The sequence below is a fragment of the Perna viridis genome, chromosome 15 (genome assembly GCF_037379345.1).
Source record: "Perna viridis isolate PV_CMFRI_1.1 ecotype Kerala chromosome 15, ASM3737934v1, whole genome shotgun sequence".
NCBI classification, from domain to species: domain Eukaryota; kingdom Metazoa; phylum Mollusca; class Bivalvia; order Mytilida; family Mytilidae; genus Perna; species Perna viridis.
Window position 1 is genome coordinate 19359032 of NC_142459.1, and position 14314 is coordinate 19373345.

The window sequence follows — 14314 nt, forward strand, 5'->3', positions numbered from 1 at the left end:
CTAACCACGATAGTGCTCTGTTTTATAACTTAAGGGTAATCAATCATACTTACCTTTCAAAATCTATGAATCTAAACTATTTCATGATAGGTATACCTTTCATTTTGATGTTGACAAAATTTTATGAAACAAATCACTCTGACAGCAATTGTGTATATATATAACACATAGCTCAGACGGTGGTGTAGCAATTTGTTACCTGAGAAAATCGTTGTCACCGTGAAAACTGTTATTTGAGGCGGACAGTGTATTTTCATGGAGTAACAAATCTCTGTATAACCCACTAAGCTCCATTTTTTTTATTATACTGAATGTTCCATTATCAGCCTTTTTTACTAATCAAACCTAGACACTCTGCTTTGCGTGCTTAACTTCTGCCTTTTTTGTACAATATTGCTTTATTCATTTAAGTTAGTAGTTTTCTTTTGAATATAGTATATAGATAATTAATCCGTCTGTTTCTGTATGTCTCTACAAGGCAGAATTAATAACCACAAAAAAAGAAGAAAGAAAAACGATACGTAAGTCAAAATGTCCGTGCATGGAAATTTTATGATAATGACAGAAATTTTCATTTGACTCTTCCAGTTCCAAACTATATCACTCTTTAGTTAGAGTCTGCTGAATTTCATTTATTGATCAATGTGACATCAGCTATTGATCATTGGTTGGTGACTAAGTTTGAACTGAACCTTATATTTATTGGAACCAGTAAAGCTGTTCACGAGGGGGTAAAAGACAATTTATCATCTTCAGAGACATGTGATAGAGCAGAATATTATCCTCGTTTTGAACAAATCAAATTTAGCAAATTAACATGAAGTTTAATAAAACGAATTATATCAAACTTAGATTAAATCCTACGTAAAGCGTAATAACCATATTTCAATTGAATCAACTTTTTGAATCCGATAACTGTACCATGTATACATCGATTGTTTCGATCAACATCTTTTGTTCACATTATCTGAATGCATTACAACAGGTAAAGTTGGTTAGCATCTATTTTTTGAATGCTGAAAGCTGCAAATTAATGCATGATCTCTTACACACTTTGAGACTTGACCTAAAATGGTTAGAAAAACATTTTTTTGCCAAAATTTCATATACAACAAAATTCGAAAACCCTGAAATACAAAGGCTTCGTTTCCTATAATACATTATCCAAAACCTCACTGCTGGGTTTGATTTTCTATTCAAATCAAATGCATGTTGAACAAAGTGTAACACCCCGTGACAAAATATTCTTACTGAAATGTATCTCGCATGCAAAACCTTTACAAATTAAGTGCGAAAAAAAATCATCTTCTGAATAGGTTGAAATTCGGTGCGAAGTTAAGTATTCATAAAACGGCTGATGTGGGTTTACAGGAGTCTTGATTATATTTCAGCAATAATAAAGGATTTTTCCCTTGGAGAGACAGAGCTTATTACACTAAAATAACATTTGATTAGTTGATAAAGCACCACTTAACTATCATATATTTCGATTAAAATATACCTTGTTTGTATATGTATTATAAGTGTTTGTTTTAACCCCATATCGCACACCCTATATCAGACCTCTAGACCTATATCGCATACACTACATCACATCCCTCGACCTAAACCGCATACTGTATATGGCATCCCTACGCAAAACAAACTTGAAGTATAGTTAAAATATATGCTATAATGAAAATAGCCGGTTGCCCGTGGGGTAATATACCGCATGCGATACAGATTTTGACATGTAATATTTAGTATCGACTAACCATAATGTATGCGCAAGTCAAATGTAAATATTATAGGCTTTAAGTTTAAACAGTATGAAGGCTAAAACCTGCATGTTTTAAAGTATGTGGGTATGTTCCAATTCTAACGCAACGCTGTGTTAATAAAAAAAATATTTATAATTATCAATTGGGAACATGTTTTACCTGCGGTTTTCTTGTGAATAAAAATGTGTATATGATTTTTGAAGCAACCCGTAATGTTGATTTGTTTTTTGTTTTGTTTTGTGTTTTACCCATCCAGAACTTATGGTTCAATCTGCAATTTTGTCTTGGTATTAAACATGTGCCTATGCGAAAATTACTTACCTTATTTACCTACTTCAGCATTCAAAGCTCTACCCCGGGTCTAACTTGCCACCTTTCCTCTTTTCCGTCGCCCCATTCTATTTTTCAATTGATTCTTGATATTGCCCAAAACGTAATAACCAAGTGTTTCAGATTGATTGATCATTTATTAGAAAAAAAACATATTTTATGTTAACGAATAAAAAAGGAATTTGTTATGAATGTGTGACCCAAATTTCCGATGCTTTACCTCCGGTAGCCAATGCGTCCTTGCATCCAACCCATTTAAATTGAAAACTTTACCCCATTTGCTCTATAATTGTGGGACCGGCAATCTCTCTTAAACCGATATATTTTCCTTCGCAATTTTTTCTTCATTGAAATACCAGTCCATATAAAATTCAGACACTGCAAACGGTAAAGTGATTCATGGTGTAGAAAAACCCGCCGAACAAACACTGATTATTCAGTCTACGTATTCTATATTTTTACATAACAATAATCATTTCTGTGTTCAGATCTGCAGTTATAAGAAAATCATGCGTTCATCTCCCGCTAAAACCAACCAAATCAAACCAAAACAAGAACGATAACTCTTACAAAGTGCCAATTTTAGGCACAATTTAAATAAATATTTTTTTCTCAAAAGTGCAACACCTAAAAGGAAAATCAAGACTGGTTATGTGGTCTGTATTAGAATTAAAACTGACTTCGATGGGCCTTTGATATGCATGAATCGCCTCCTATCAGTTTTTTTTGTATAATGACTGATATTTAAATACCAAAACATAATTACTTTTGCTTTATGGTGAATTTGAAACTTAGTGTAAACAATTACTTTGAGTTGGCTCGCTTTGGTTATGTTTCTGTTCGATTGCTGTTAGATGAATTATTTTTTATAGATACATGGTTTATTGTTGTCATAAAGTTTCCGTGTAATACACACATGGAGTTAATCAATGATAACCAGTTAGAAAATAAGCCTGGACGGCAGTACAGTTTAACAATACGACACGAGGCGTAAGTAGCAATTGCATATAATAGCGCATTCAGTCGAGAACCTGAAAATATTGTTTTACATACCCTGCCCCGTGCAATCATAAGTAGATGCACATGAAGGTTTATAGTTACTGTCAGAGGACTCCAAATGGGGAAAATTAAACTAAAGGAATAATTGACTGGTTGACTGATTCTATCTATTTTCTCTATTTGATGAAGATTTACAAAATATTCATTTTAACTATTCAACAAAACATATGTATATAAAATGAAATCATAGATTTGATATACCTTTAACTCTATTTAAAGTGTAACCAAGGGAATCAAGACTCCAGCGGAAATCATAAGAATGTAATCCAGGCACAAAGACCAGACATGGAAAACAGACATACACAACAAAGAACAAAACGTAACTACTATAATACATACAAAGTAAAAAAAGCAAATAAGCAACTCGGACTGGGAGCATGGACCAGGTGCACCGGCAGGGTACAAGAGCCTGAAGGAGCACAACATAAGTAGATATAATACATACAAAGTAACAAAAGCAAATGAGCAACCCGGACTTCGCTAAGGACTTTGAGCATTGGCCAGGTGCAACGGTATGATAAGTGTCCTCTGCTTTTCTAGAAACACCAGCCTAGTTGTTCATAGAAAGTCAAGTCCGGTGTAGACGAAAGAGGAAAGGAAAACTATTACACTTGAACAAATGAGTTTTCATGGTGCAGATGGATACACGAGTTCATGATGATGACCATAAAACTTCTGTAGTGATGACTTCAAACTTGTAACAACATAACCATGTTCCAGAAGCCTAATTGTAAGAAGTCTAGCACGATACAAAAGTCTGCGTAGTTACGGCAAGCTCGGGTATAATGTATGAGTTTTGAAATGAAAACTGCATACGCAGGTGCTGAAGGGATGTTGCAACAGTTGACAATTCTGAATTAAAAGTCATCACATTTGTCGTAAAGTTTGGTCAGTAGTTTTACTTTACGATTATTTTGAAATGTAGATCAAGATATGAGGCCTCCTTGATAGTATCCACTATCTCAATTTCTTTGCGGTAGATGCGATGTTTAAAATCCCCGAAACCAGGATTTTTTAAAGATAATACGTTATTTATATAGCGGAAACTTAGATTAAAGGATCTAGCGGGGATATTCTCTTTGTGATCAATTTAATTTTCTTTTTTTTTTGTTCTATTGGATAATGTTTAAGGAATTGTTCAACAATTTCGTTTCTCTCATTCTATGTCAGTTATTAAACTGACATTTTAACCAAAGGTTTGTAACTAAATTCTGCTTTTCCAAATTTCTGCAGTTTTATTCGGAGAAACTGGTTCGTCTTCAGTTTATTCTTGATTTTTTCCCACATTTTATGATAAACCTATAGTAATAACATACTTTCTTATGTTCTCAGCTAAAGTAAATCTCAATTTGACTGTCTCGAGTGGAGAAATATTTTAAAAGAATATTGTAACTATATTGGTACAGCTATGTTACTTCTTAAATCAAAACGTCAATCGGGAGAAGGAGACAAAAATCAAGCAGTTCCGAAATAAGTTCGAATTATACTTCTGACTACGGCATACCTCAGTTGTGAATGTTGCATTTCCACAGAAGAATTTAGAAATACAAATTTAATCTCAATAAAACACAATTAAGTATTATACTTTAGAAGTTTGCAAAAAGATGAAGGCTGAGTATTGAAATAAAAAAAAATGCATGTTGCTATGATTTTATTTTAAATCCATACGTCCGTTGTTCATGGCAGTTGTATTCTAGTAATCCTCCGTCTGAAAAAAATTAAATCACTGTGGATTACTCGGTGTAAATATACTTAAGGTGATAGACATAGAGAAAAAAACATGATATGTTTGTATCATAATCTTTTTGACCAAAGCCTATCAAACTTTCGTTTGAAACAGAATGAAATCAGTCAAAGTAACTTAAATGCTTACATGAGATTGATGTAAAATGCTGAATACAAACGTTCCGATGAAGTGTAACAGTTGTGTCCCTTACCCGATGTATACCTCCACAAGGACGCATTAGATATAGACATATAAAAAGAAATTGTAAATGGTTGGAAGTGAAATGCTATGCAGCTGAAATAAAGGATGTTATAAAAAGCAAACGAACTGATATTAATTTCTATGTGGTTTTTCATCTTCCAATTCAATCCAATTCCAAAATTTGTTGAATTATTTTACTGAATTACTGAATCTTTTCCACAGCATTCGAAATTTTATTCCCAATTTCGAATATTTTGAATAATTAGTATTCCAAAAGAAAGAAAATTAACAAAACATTAAATACCGCTCAGTTTTCTTGAACACTAGTTTTGCAAAAGTCATGGCTTTCGTAAAACAAAATGGAAAACTAGCGACAGTATAAATGGAATTTACGACATAACTCCTTGGTTATATTTGTCACCATCGTGTACGATCATTAATAGATTAAAAATCAAACCTCAAAACACTTAAAAGATAATTTACTCTCAAACCTTTTTCTCATTTATTTCCTTAATTATAGAAAATCCCGGACGATCCATAATTGTTTGTTTTCCAACTTGGTAACCATCTACAACAAGTTGTGAAAAACCACTGAAAGAACGGGATTTGGCACGTGTTTCTCACGCGCCATTCGTTCCAACGACAACCTCCTTTACGACAAGTGCACCACCATCGTCCTACAAAGATACAAAAATATAAACAATGTCATTTGCTCAATATATTAATGATACTACGTAACCTTGAATCTGTATGTACTGTCTAATCAGTGTTCTTACGACGAATTACCGAACTTTAAACATGTTAAAATGCCGTAAACTTCCTGGGCTCAAATTTCACCTCAACAAAAAATGCGATCGTTATTTGATTGCGATCTACAAATATTATCATTTTGAGACTTCAGAAAAATTTTGTGTTGAAAAAATATTGAAGTTCTAAAGGCAGATTTAACTCAATAAGATCTTATACGAGTGTAGTACCAACCAAAGGATCTCCAATAAGTCGTAGGATAATATGATCTGCTGCCAGAAAACCAGGTACTTGTGTTTGGATATGTTATTCTGTTACCATATAGCCAGGAACTTCCACCAGGAAAGCTGATATCGCCTCCGGAAGTAAAAGACCTGCCTCCAGGAAAGCCAGCACTTCCTCTAGAATACAAAGAGTTGCCACCTGGTATTTCCATACCACTTCCGGATAACCAGGTGCTACTGCCAGGATAGGTCAAACCACCTCCAGAACTCCATGGGATACTTCCAGGATAGGTCATATCACCTCCAGACCTCCATGGAATACTGCCAGGATAGGTCATACCATTGCCGCCTAAACTCCATGGGATACTTCCTGGATAGGTCATACCACCTCCAGACCCCCATGTGTTACTGCCAGGATAGGTCATACCACTTCTAGAACCCCCAAAAATACTTCCAGGATTTGTGGTAATACCTCCAGAACTCCACGGGATACTGCCAGGATAGGTCATACCAGAGTACCAGGTGCTGTCACCAGGAATGCCAATACTGCTAGAAGACCACAATCCACTCAGTGCGAAAGGATTTCCTCCTCCAGTTCCTCCACCACTAGGGGCTGGTATACCACCCATTTCATCAATGGCCTGATCCCTAATAGTTGTACAGTAACTATTTTGTGCAACTGCTAGGACAATGCACAGGAAAATCATTTTGGCTTCCATTCCAGATTGTTGACCAAAACTGTATTTAATTAGGTATACGTGTCCTTTTATAAGAATTATTGCGACTGATGACTAAAAATCGATGTTTTTTTAATTTGATTTTACCGCTTTGATATGGATATATACAACGCTGTATGATTTCAAATTTGGAACCGAGTAGTTTTGATCAAAGCAGAAAATTTGCAATACATAATATACAGATACATGTTACATGTAAACATTTCTATTAATGATGTCCTGAAATATTCAAGTCGATAAAAATGGATTAAATGCACTTTCACATCTGGTTCGTTTTTGTATTTATAGATAAGACACACAAAGCATAGAGTTTTTGTAGAATATGAAATGGTGCGACTCATTCCTCAATGCTTCCACGTAATATCGAGATTTTTTTATAAAATGTACCGAAAGCTTCATATTGCAAAAAAAAAAAAAAACAAAAAAAAAAAACGAATCGGTAAAAAAAGAAAAATGATGGCACTCAGTGATTTCACTCACCTCAGAGTATGATATAATTGATTTAGCAAATCTTTGGCAACCTGACGATGGCTTTGTTTAACGGTTGCAAACAGTTCCTAATGAATCCGTTTGAGTTGAACAAGATTTGTCATATGTTACTCTCTCCAATGAACTTCATTTTTCAATAGTACGAAATGTGATAGTTGTTTGGAGGAAATTTAAGTTATTTTTCTTTTACTTTTTTTATTAGAAGGTTTTTGTAATACATGTAAGCTCCGTTTGAAATAGTTTGTTTTCTAAGTTTAACAGAATCTCGTGCTCAATTATTATGAAGGAGGACAATTTTTATACGAATAATCAAAACAACACGACAATATGAATGTCTTCAATCGTAGTTTTTTTATCATTTACAGATTTATCATTTTGCATAGGCCACGTTTTTTTTTTGCTTTGTTTTGTTTTTTGTTTTGTTTTGTTGTTTTGTTGTTGTTTTTGTTGTTTTTTTAAACACAAGATTCATATTCTAATTGTCGTATTTTGTATATTATTCAAATAAGCAGTAAGAACTGCTTTAGTTTAAAAAGAAAATGATTCAAGTATAATTTTCAATATTATTTTGCACGTTTGACAGTTATATAAAAAAGTACAAGGACTTGAAACACAAACGGAGGACAAAACAAGAGTAACATACGGACAACAGACGAATTAACTAGTTTAACATCATTGTAAAAACTCAAAATGGTAACAGCACAGATAAGGATTCAAACACTATCATGGCGTATTCTGTTCTCAAAAACTAAAGGAAAATACCAGACAATAAAGTTAGGACACAAGACCTGAAAATCGAAAGAAAATTTCAGGTTTTGCTCCAAATATGATTGTTATTGTTGTTTATTTATTATTTAGATTTTTGGAAAGTTCCTTGACAATGATGGAGTGTCTTAGAGAGACCAGTTTTATCATTAAACATGTCACTTTTAACTTAACACTTATAATAAGTGTGTAAAATGGAAAATAAAAACAACAACAAACTTTAAAATATTTGGAAAATAATAATATCTTCAATCAAGAAAAATACATCAATATCTTGCAAAAATCAACAAAGGTTTTGCAAATGTCGGAGATACATGTAAAAAATGGAGCAGAAATACTTTTTTTTTTCATCCACATTCACTCTTGCACTGTGTTAATTCAAAACAAGTCCTTAAGTTTTGTATCTAATAAGTTAAACACTCAACTGGCTGACAAAAACTGTTTGTTGGTCTGTAGCTACTTTTGAATAGGGTACAAAAGTGAATTGGCGGATCTCTAATATTTGATATGCAAGGGTCACCTACTGCGTGATTTTTATAGGGTCTGCTTCTTCCCACAACGCGAGAATAACATGTGCTAAACCGGTCAATAGTAAGAAGAATGGTATCATATGCAGATGATCATTAAACCGATAATATATGATGTCCTAAAATTAAGAACCTTAATGTCGACTTCCTATTAATGCAATATGCGGCAATCACAAAGAGTAATTAATGTAACCAAGGTTATAGCAGTAATCACAATAATGTAATCCAGGGACAAAGACCAGTCATGGGAAATAGAAAAAAGGCCAGACATTGAAAAAAGACATATACAACAAAGAACATTAAGTAGCTAAAATCATAAATACAAAGCAACAAGAGCAAACGAACAACTCGGATTCCACTAAAAACTGGGAGCATGAACCAGGTGCACCTGTAGGGTAAGGGTCCTCTGCTTTTCTAGAAACATCCACCGAGTTGTTCATAAAAAGTCAAGTCCGGGGTAGACGAAAGAGGAAAGGAAAACTATGACACGTTGAACAAATCAGCTTTCATGGCGCAGACGGATACACCTTTGCGATCCAGGAGTTCATGCTGACGGCCATAAAACCTCTGTAGTGATGACTGCAATCTTGTAGCAACCTAACCCTGTTCCAGAAATCTATTTGTTAGAAGTCTAGCGCGATACAAAAAGTCAGCGTAGTGTCGGTAAGCTCTGGCATTACGTGCGAAATTGTGGTTTTGAACACTCCATACGAAATGTTTGTTTGTTTGTTTGTTGGGGTTTAACATCCGAACAGCAATATTTCAGCTATATTCAGACGATGAACATGAAATTGATGATAAAATGAACATGAAATGAAAAAAAAGGATGGGTCACAAGGATAATAGGGTCGACAAATTTTGATTGCCATATAAAAAAGGGGGATGGGTAAGGTCGAGCAATTTGGCCTCCTGTGGCGGAGCGCAAAGGTTCCTACTCCTATCGAATACCACAGCAGGGTTCTTTAACGTGCGAGGAACGTGGCATCTTTCCCAACACGGTGCACCATTATGGTTTGCGGTCATGTTTTCCATATTATAGCCTGACAACCCCAGCATATAACACGCCAGGGGTACCCCATTCCACCACCTGGGGCACACATCCCAGTTGCACTTTGGACAGAGCGCCCTGGCCCCCTGCTAGGGTTCTGAGAGCTATTATGTCACCTTTTACGACAAGCTTAACGCTGCTGCAGGCCTATTCTTTTAACACTCGAACCTGCATGAGGCAACTGATCAGGTTACAAATATAATAGAAGAAAAGACCACCCACCAAACGAATTCCTAACAGAAGAAAAACACATGATGAATGATTTTAATTCATATGACAGATTTTAGAAAAGACCATAAACACATGTTACCATTTTAAATGGTGTTCATATTTATTTAATTATCAAAAATACATCTGATGCTATTTCGTAATAGTTTTAACTTCTGGTATATGTAATTTCTTCTTAAATTTGGTCCCCTATTTCTACGTTTGCAAAATAAGTTTGCGGGGTACCCTGTCCGTTCACCTCTCCACTTATTGTGTAAAAGCAGCTTCTTATAAATCTCATGCTAGACTTTGAGTAAATTATATGGAAGAAGAGGCTTCATGTGTGATTTATACTAAAAAGAAGAAAAGTAATTATTATCCGGAACGTACAAGGGAATATCCATATGAAAAAAGACACTCCCAATGCTACAGATGACACACGACATTTTCAGGCTTCATTCGTTTTTTTTTTTTCTAAACTCACTATTTCGGCATACAGGTCTGTATTTTTAACATCCCACGGAAACTAATCAATCAAGAACGAGAATTCTTGCAAAATATAAATATCAAACAAAATCTTTATATTTCGTACCAAAAAAAGGAACTGGATTGACTATGTGTGGTACATAATTATTTTTTAATTAGAAACAAAACTTTGGGGATTTGGAATGCATGAATAGCCTCCTGTTGGATTTTTATAAGGATAACAGGATAGGGTTCCATTTCTTTGAAAAAGATTTAGAATACTTTCCATTGCATTGCATTTACCCCGATTATATTACATTGAGATAACAGTTATTCCTCAATGTATTTGATTAATTGCAATAAATATTATAATAAATAATTGACTGATTGTACATACATTTTATAAGATAATTAAATACAAGCATAGAATGACATATTAACATCGAACAATACAGGTACTTGTATAGAAATGGCAATATATTTATATTTCATTTAAGTCTGGAAGAACGATGTCCTTTTAGAGTAACATGAGAAAGCTATGGCTGAAAAATGTAGGCATGGGGTAAGATCTGTTTTTATTATATTCCAAAGATAATGACTAGTCAGGGAAACAGAAAAACAACAAAGAAAATGAAATAACCACAATAACACGATAAAAAAAGTAAATGAGCAACCCGGACTAATCTTCAATTTGGAACATGGAACTGGTCACCAGTAGTGTAAGCATCTTCTGTATTAAAAAAACTTGCGGAGTTGCTCAGAAAATGTCACGTTCCGGGTCAACGACAAATGAAAGGAAACTATGACACGGTGAATAAATCGGTTCTCATTGTGTTAATGGATACAACACAACGATCCACGCATTAAAAGACCCTTAACAAAGATAATGTGTGATCTCATCAAAATTGATATAGAAATTTAATGTCAATCAAATATATAGGAAGATCAAACTAAAAAACATTAATTGTAAAAAAGGAGTTCTGAAAACCAAAAATAAACTGGTTATGATAAAGACTTATGTAGAAAACAAAACATCTTTTCGAAGAATGTTATTACTGCCTTTTATGAAAATGGCCAATTCTATTCAACATTTATAAAGTACAGTTGGGAAATAATGTTGATTTATCGGTTTATGTACTTGTATCAAGGTTTTTTTAGGTGACACGAAAATAGATAGCCCTAATTTTGATGTATCTTTAAAGTCACGTAACTAAAAAAAGATTTCACAATCGGTCAATTAAATCTTAAAAAGCTTGTTCAAAATATGTCTTAATAAATCATAGTCTTTTCTTCTAATTTTGTTGTTTATATTCCTTCTTTAATGTTCAATCATATTTTTATCTAATTAAGCTTGTTTTGATCAGTTTAACCGCTTTTCAGGACTTCTGGCAGTAAAAAAAATCTATTTTATATCTTTTTTGTAATTTATAAGTTTTTAAACATTATTGTGTGACGCATTCAACAGCTCTATTTTTAATTATTTATTCAGTTATTAAATGCATTATTCTTTCAAGTAAAATCTGTGTTTGCGAAATGATATCCTTTCTTTTTCATTCTTGCTTTTTAAAGTCTATGTTTTTGACGTCTGACCGGATTGGTTTGCTATTGTTTTTTATTGGGGATGTAGATGGTTTTTTATACACTTTTTTGTTTGTTTGTTTTTTTGTTTTTTATTTGTTTTGTTGTTGTATGACTTCTTTTTTTCCTTATTTCAAACTATATTGTTTGTTTTACTCAATTACATGTATGCCCTTAGCAAATTAAACTGTACATTGCAAAATAGATCAACAGACAATTGATTCGTTTGTTCACTAAGTATATCAATGAAATAACTACATCATTCTGGTAATAAAGTCTTCTTTGGAAAAGACATTATATCAGAGAAAATAATGGTAAGTTGTTTCTATGTTCAAAAACAAATATTGATACTTCAATTTTATTTATCTCCTTTGCCAATATTTGTTGTTCTTGCGACTGCAAGATTTAAGCCGACAATTTGAAATCAAAGTCAACATAAGGAAATGACAAATTATTGAAATTTTGAAATAGATATTTTTGTTGTATTTTTTTCACTATGTTCATGAAATAAATTAAACTGCTCCTTTTTATTTATTTATTTATTTTGATTTTTATTTATTTAATCATTTTTTTTTTTGGTTTATATTCAAACCTTTTTATTACTTTTGAAATTGTTATCATCACAAGACTAAATTTACCTTTCTCACCTTCTAAAAATATTTTAAGGCAAAATTTAGTTTTGCTTTTTTAATTTTTAATCAGACAGATTTATTTATGTACATTGATTTGATTGCGTGTGTTCCTTTTTCTTTTTGTTTTTTGTTTTTTGTTTTTTTTTTTTTTTTATATATTTTTATATTTTATGTTGTTTCTGCGAATATTGTTTTGAAAACGTCCTCTGCTTTTCTAGAACCCCCACCCCCCCCCCACCCCATCCGAAATGCCCATAAAAAGTCAAGTTCAGGGTAGACTGAAGAAGAAAAGAAAACTGTGTTGAACATATCAGCTTTCATGGTGCAGATGATACATCTTGACGATCCACGATTTCATGATAGCCACCATAAAAGTGATGTAGTAATGACTTCAATCGTGCAACATAACCCTATTCCAAATCCTAATTTTAGGAAGTCTAGCGCGATACAAAAACGTCTGCATGGTTACGGCAAACCCTTGCAAAATGTATGTATTTATTCTTTCGGAACAAATCATTTATAAAGTCAGCGTAATAACAGTGGAGGAATAGAAACCAGGAATAAAAGTGGATCTGTTGGTTTCCTTTTTTCTTTCTTTTTTTAATGTATGAATGACATCTTCCCTGATTTTAGACCACTCCATAAAATCTATGACAAGTTTAATCCCATATTTAAATATAAATATTTTTAAACATATAATTTAATAGAGTACTACTAACATCTAAAAGGTACTGGGGCATAACTTTGTATATTATAAATACGTCTGGTCTCACATTGCCGTATATTTACATGAGGTTTTGATTCGTATACTGAATATTACATGTCAAAATCTGTATCGCATCCTGTATCAACCCAAGACTCCTATATCTAACAAAGGGCTACCGGCCCGAGTGGAGATGTAGGTCGAGGGTTGATACAACATGTGACACAGATTTGAACATATCATGTTCATTATATCATATATTTTAACCATACTCAAGTATGTTCTGTACAGTGGTACGATATAGGGTATGCGATAAAGGTCTAGTGGTTTGATATAGGGTATGCGATAAAGGTCTAATGGTGTGATATTGGGTATGCGATAAAGGTCTAGTGGTGTGATATATGTATGCAATATAGGTCTAGAGGTGTGATACAGGGTATGCGATATACCGTGGACGATATAGACTTGAAACGAACACTTATACTGCATATACAAAAAAAGTTATATTTTAATCTAAATATATTTAATAATGATGTAATTTGATTTAAGACAAGCTTTCTTGTTAATTGGTTCGTTCTCTTTGAGCAAACTATGTTATTTTGCATAGTTAGGTTTGGTATTGTGACTCCATTAACGTCAATTGGTTTTAACTCCGTGATTTAAATTATCCCAAAAAGAGGAAAAACGTTCCGATAACTAGCAAAGTCTTAATATTCGGATTTAAGTCAATTGGAAATTAAATTATAATGAATGTTTTTAATTGTAGCAGTGTAAACTGACCAAACCATGCGACTTTGTAAAGCCTGTTAAAAAACAGTTTGTTTGTTTGTTTGTTGGGGTTTAACGTCCGAGCAGCAATAAACAAACAAACAAACAAACTGTTTTTAACAGGCTTTACAAGGTCACAACAGAAAAATTCCCTAATTGAACAAACCAGCCATTAACAATGCTTTTTTTATAAATGTATAAGTTAATGGCTAAACAAAAAGTGCACTGTTGGTTAGATAGCAGTAAATCTTACAAAAATTAAGCAATTCAGCGATTACATCCATCTTTTGAATCAAAGCGTTTTAACTAAAATAAAGTACCGAAAATAATGTTTTATCCGTCATTTTG

The 14314-nt window shown here is 33.2% G+C and overlaps 1 protein-coding gene across 1 annotated transcript; it reads right to left on the bottom strand.

Moving 5' to 3' along the window:
* Positions 1–4783: 4783 nt before the first annotated feature.
* Positions 4784–6783, bottom strand: LOC148597356 (uncharacterized). The gene is made up of 3 exons (XM_088563645.1): positions 6058–6783; positions 5568–5753; positions 4784–4857 (listed from the first exon to the last, which is right to left on the bottom strand). Exons 1-2 carry the CDS (start codon positions 6764–6766, stop codon positions 5587–5589), a joined length of 876 nt encoding a protein of 291 aa, XP_088419771.1. The 5' UTR covers positions 6767–6783; the 3' UTR covers positions 4784–4857; positions 5568–5586.
* Between the last annotated feature and the right edge of the window lie 7531 nt (positions 6784–14314).

Bases quoted from the DNA above. Each gene is read 5' to 3' on its own strand.
- LOC148597356 (XM_088563645.1), bottom strand. From the start codon at position 6,766: ATGGAAGCCAAAATGATTTTCCTGTGCATTGTCCTAGCAGTTGCACAA. The intron at 5,754-6,057 runs GTTGGTACTACA...GTATCTTTGTAG, and splicing joins GACTTATTGGAGATCCTTTG to GACGATGGTGGTGCACTTGT.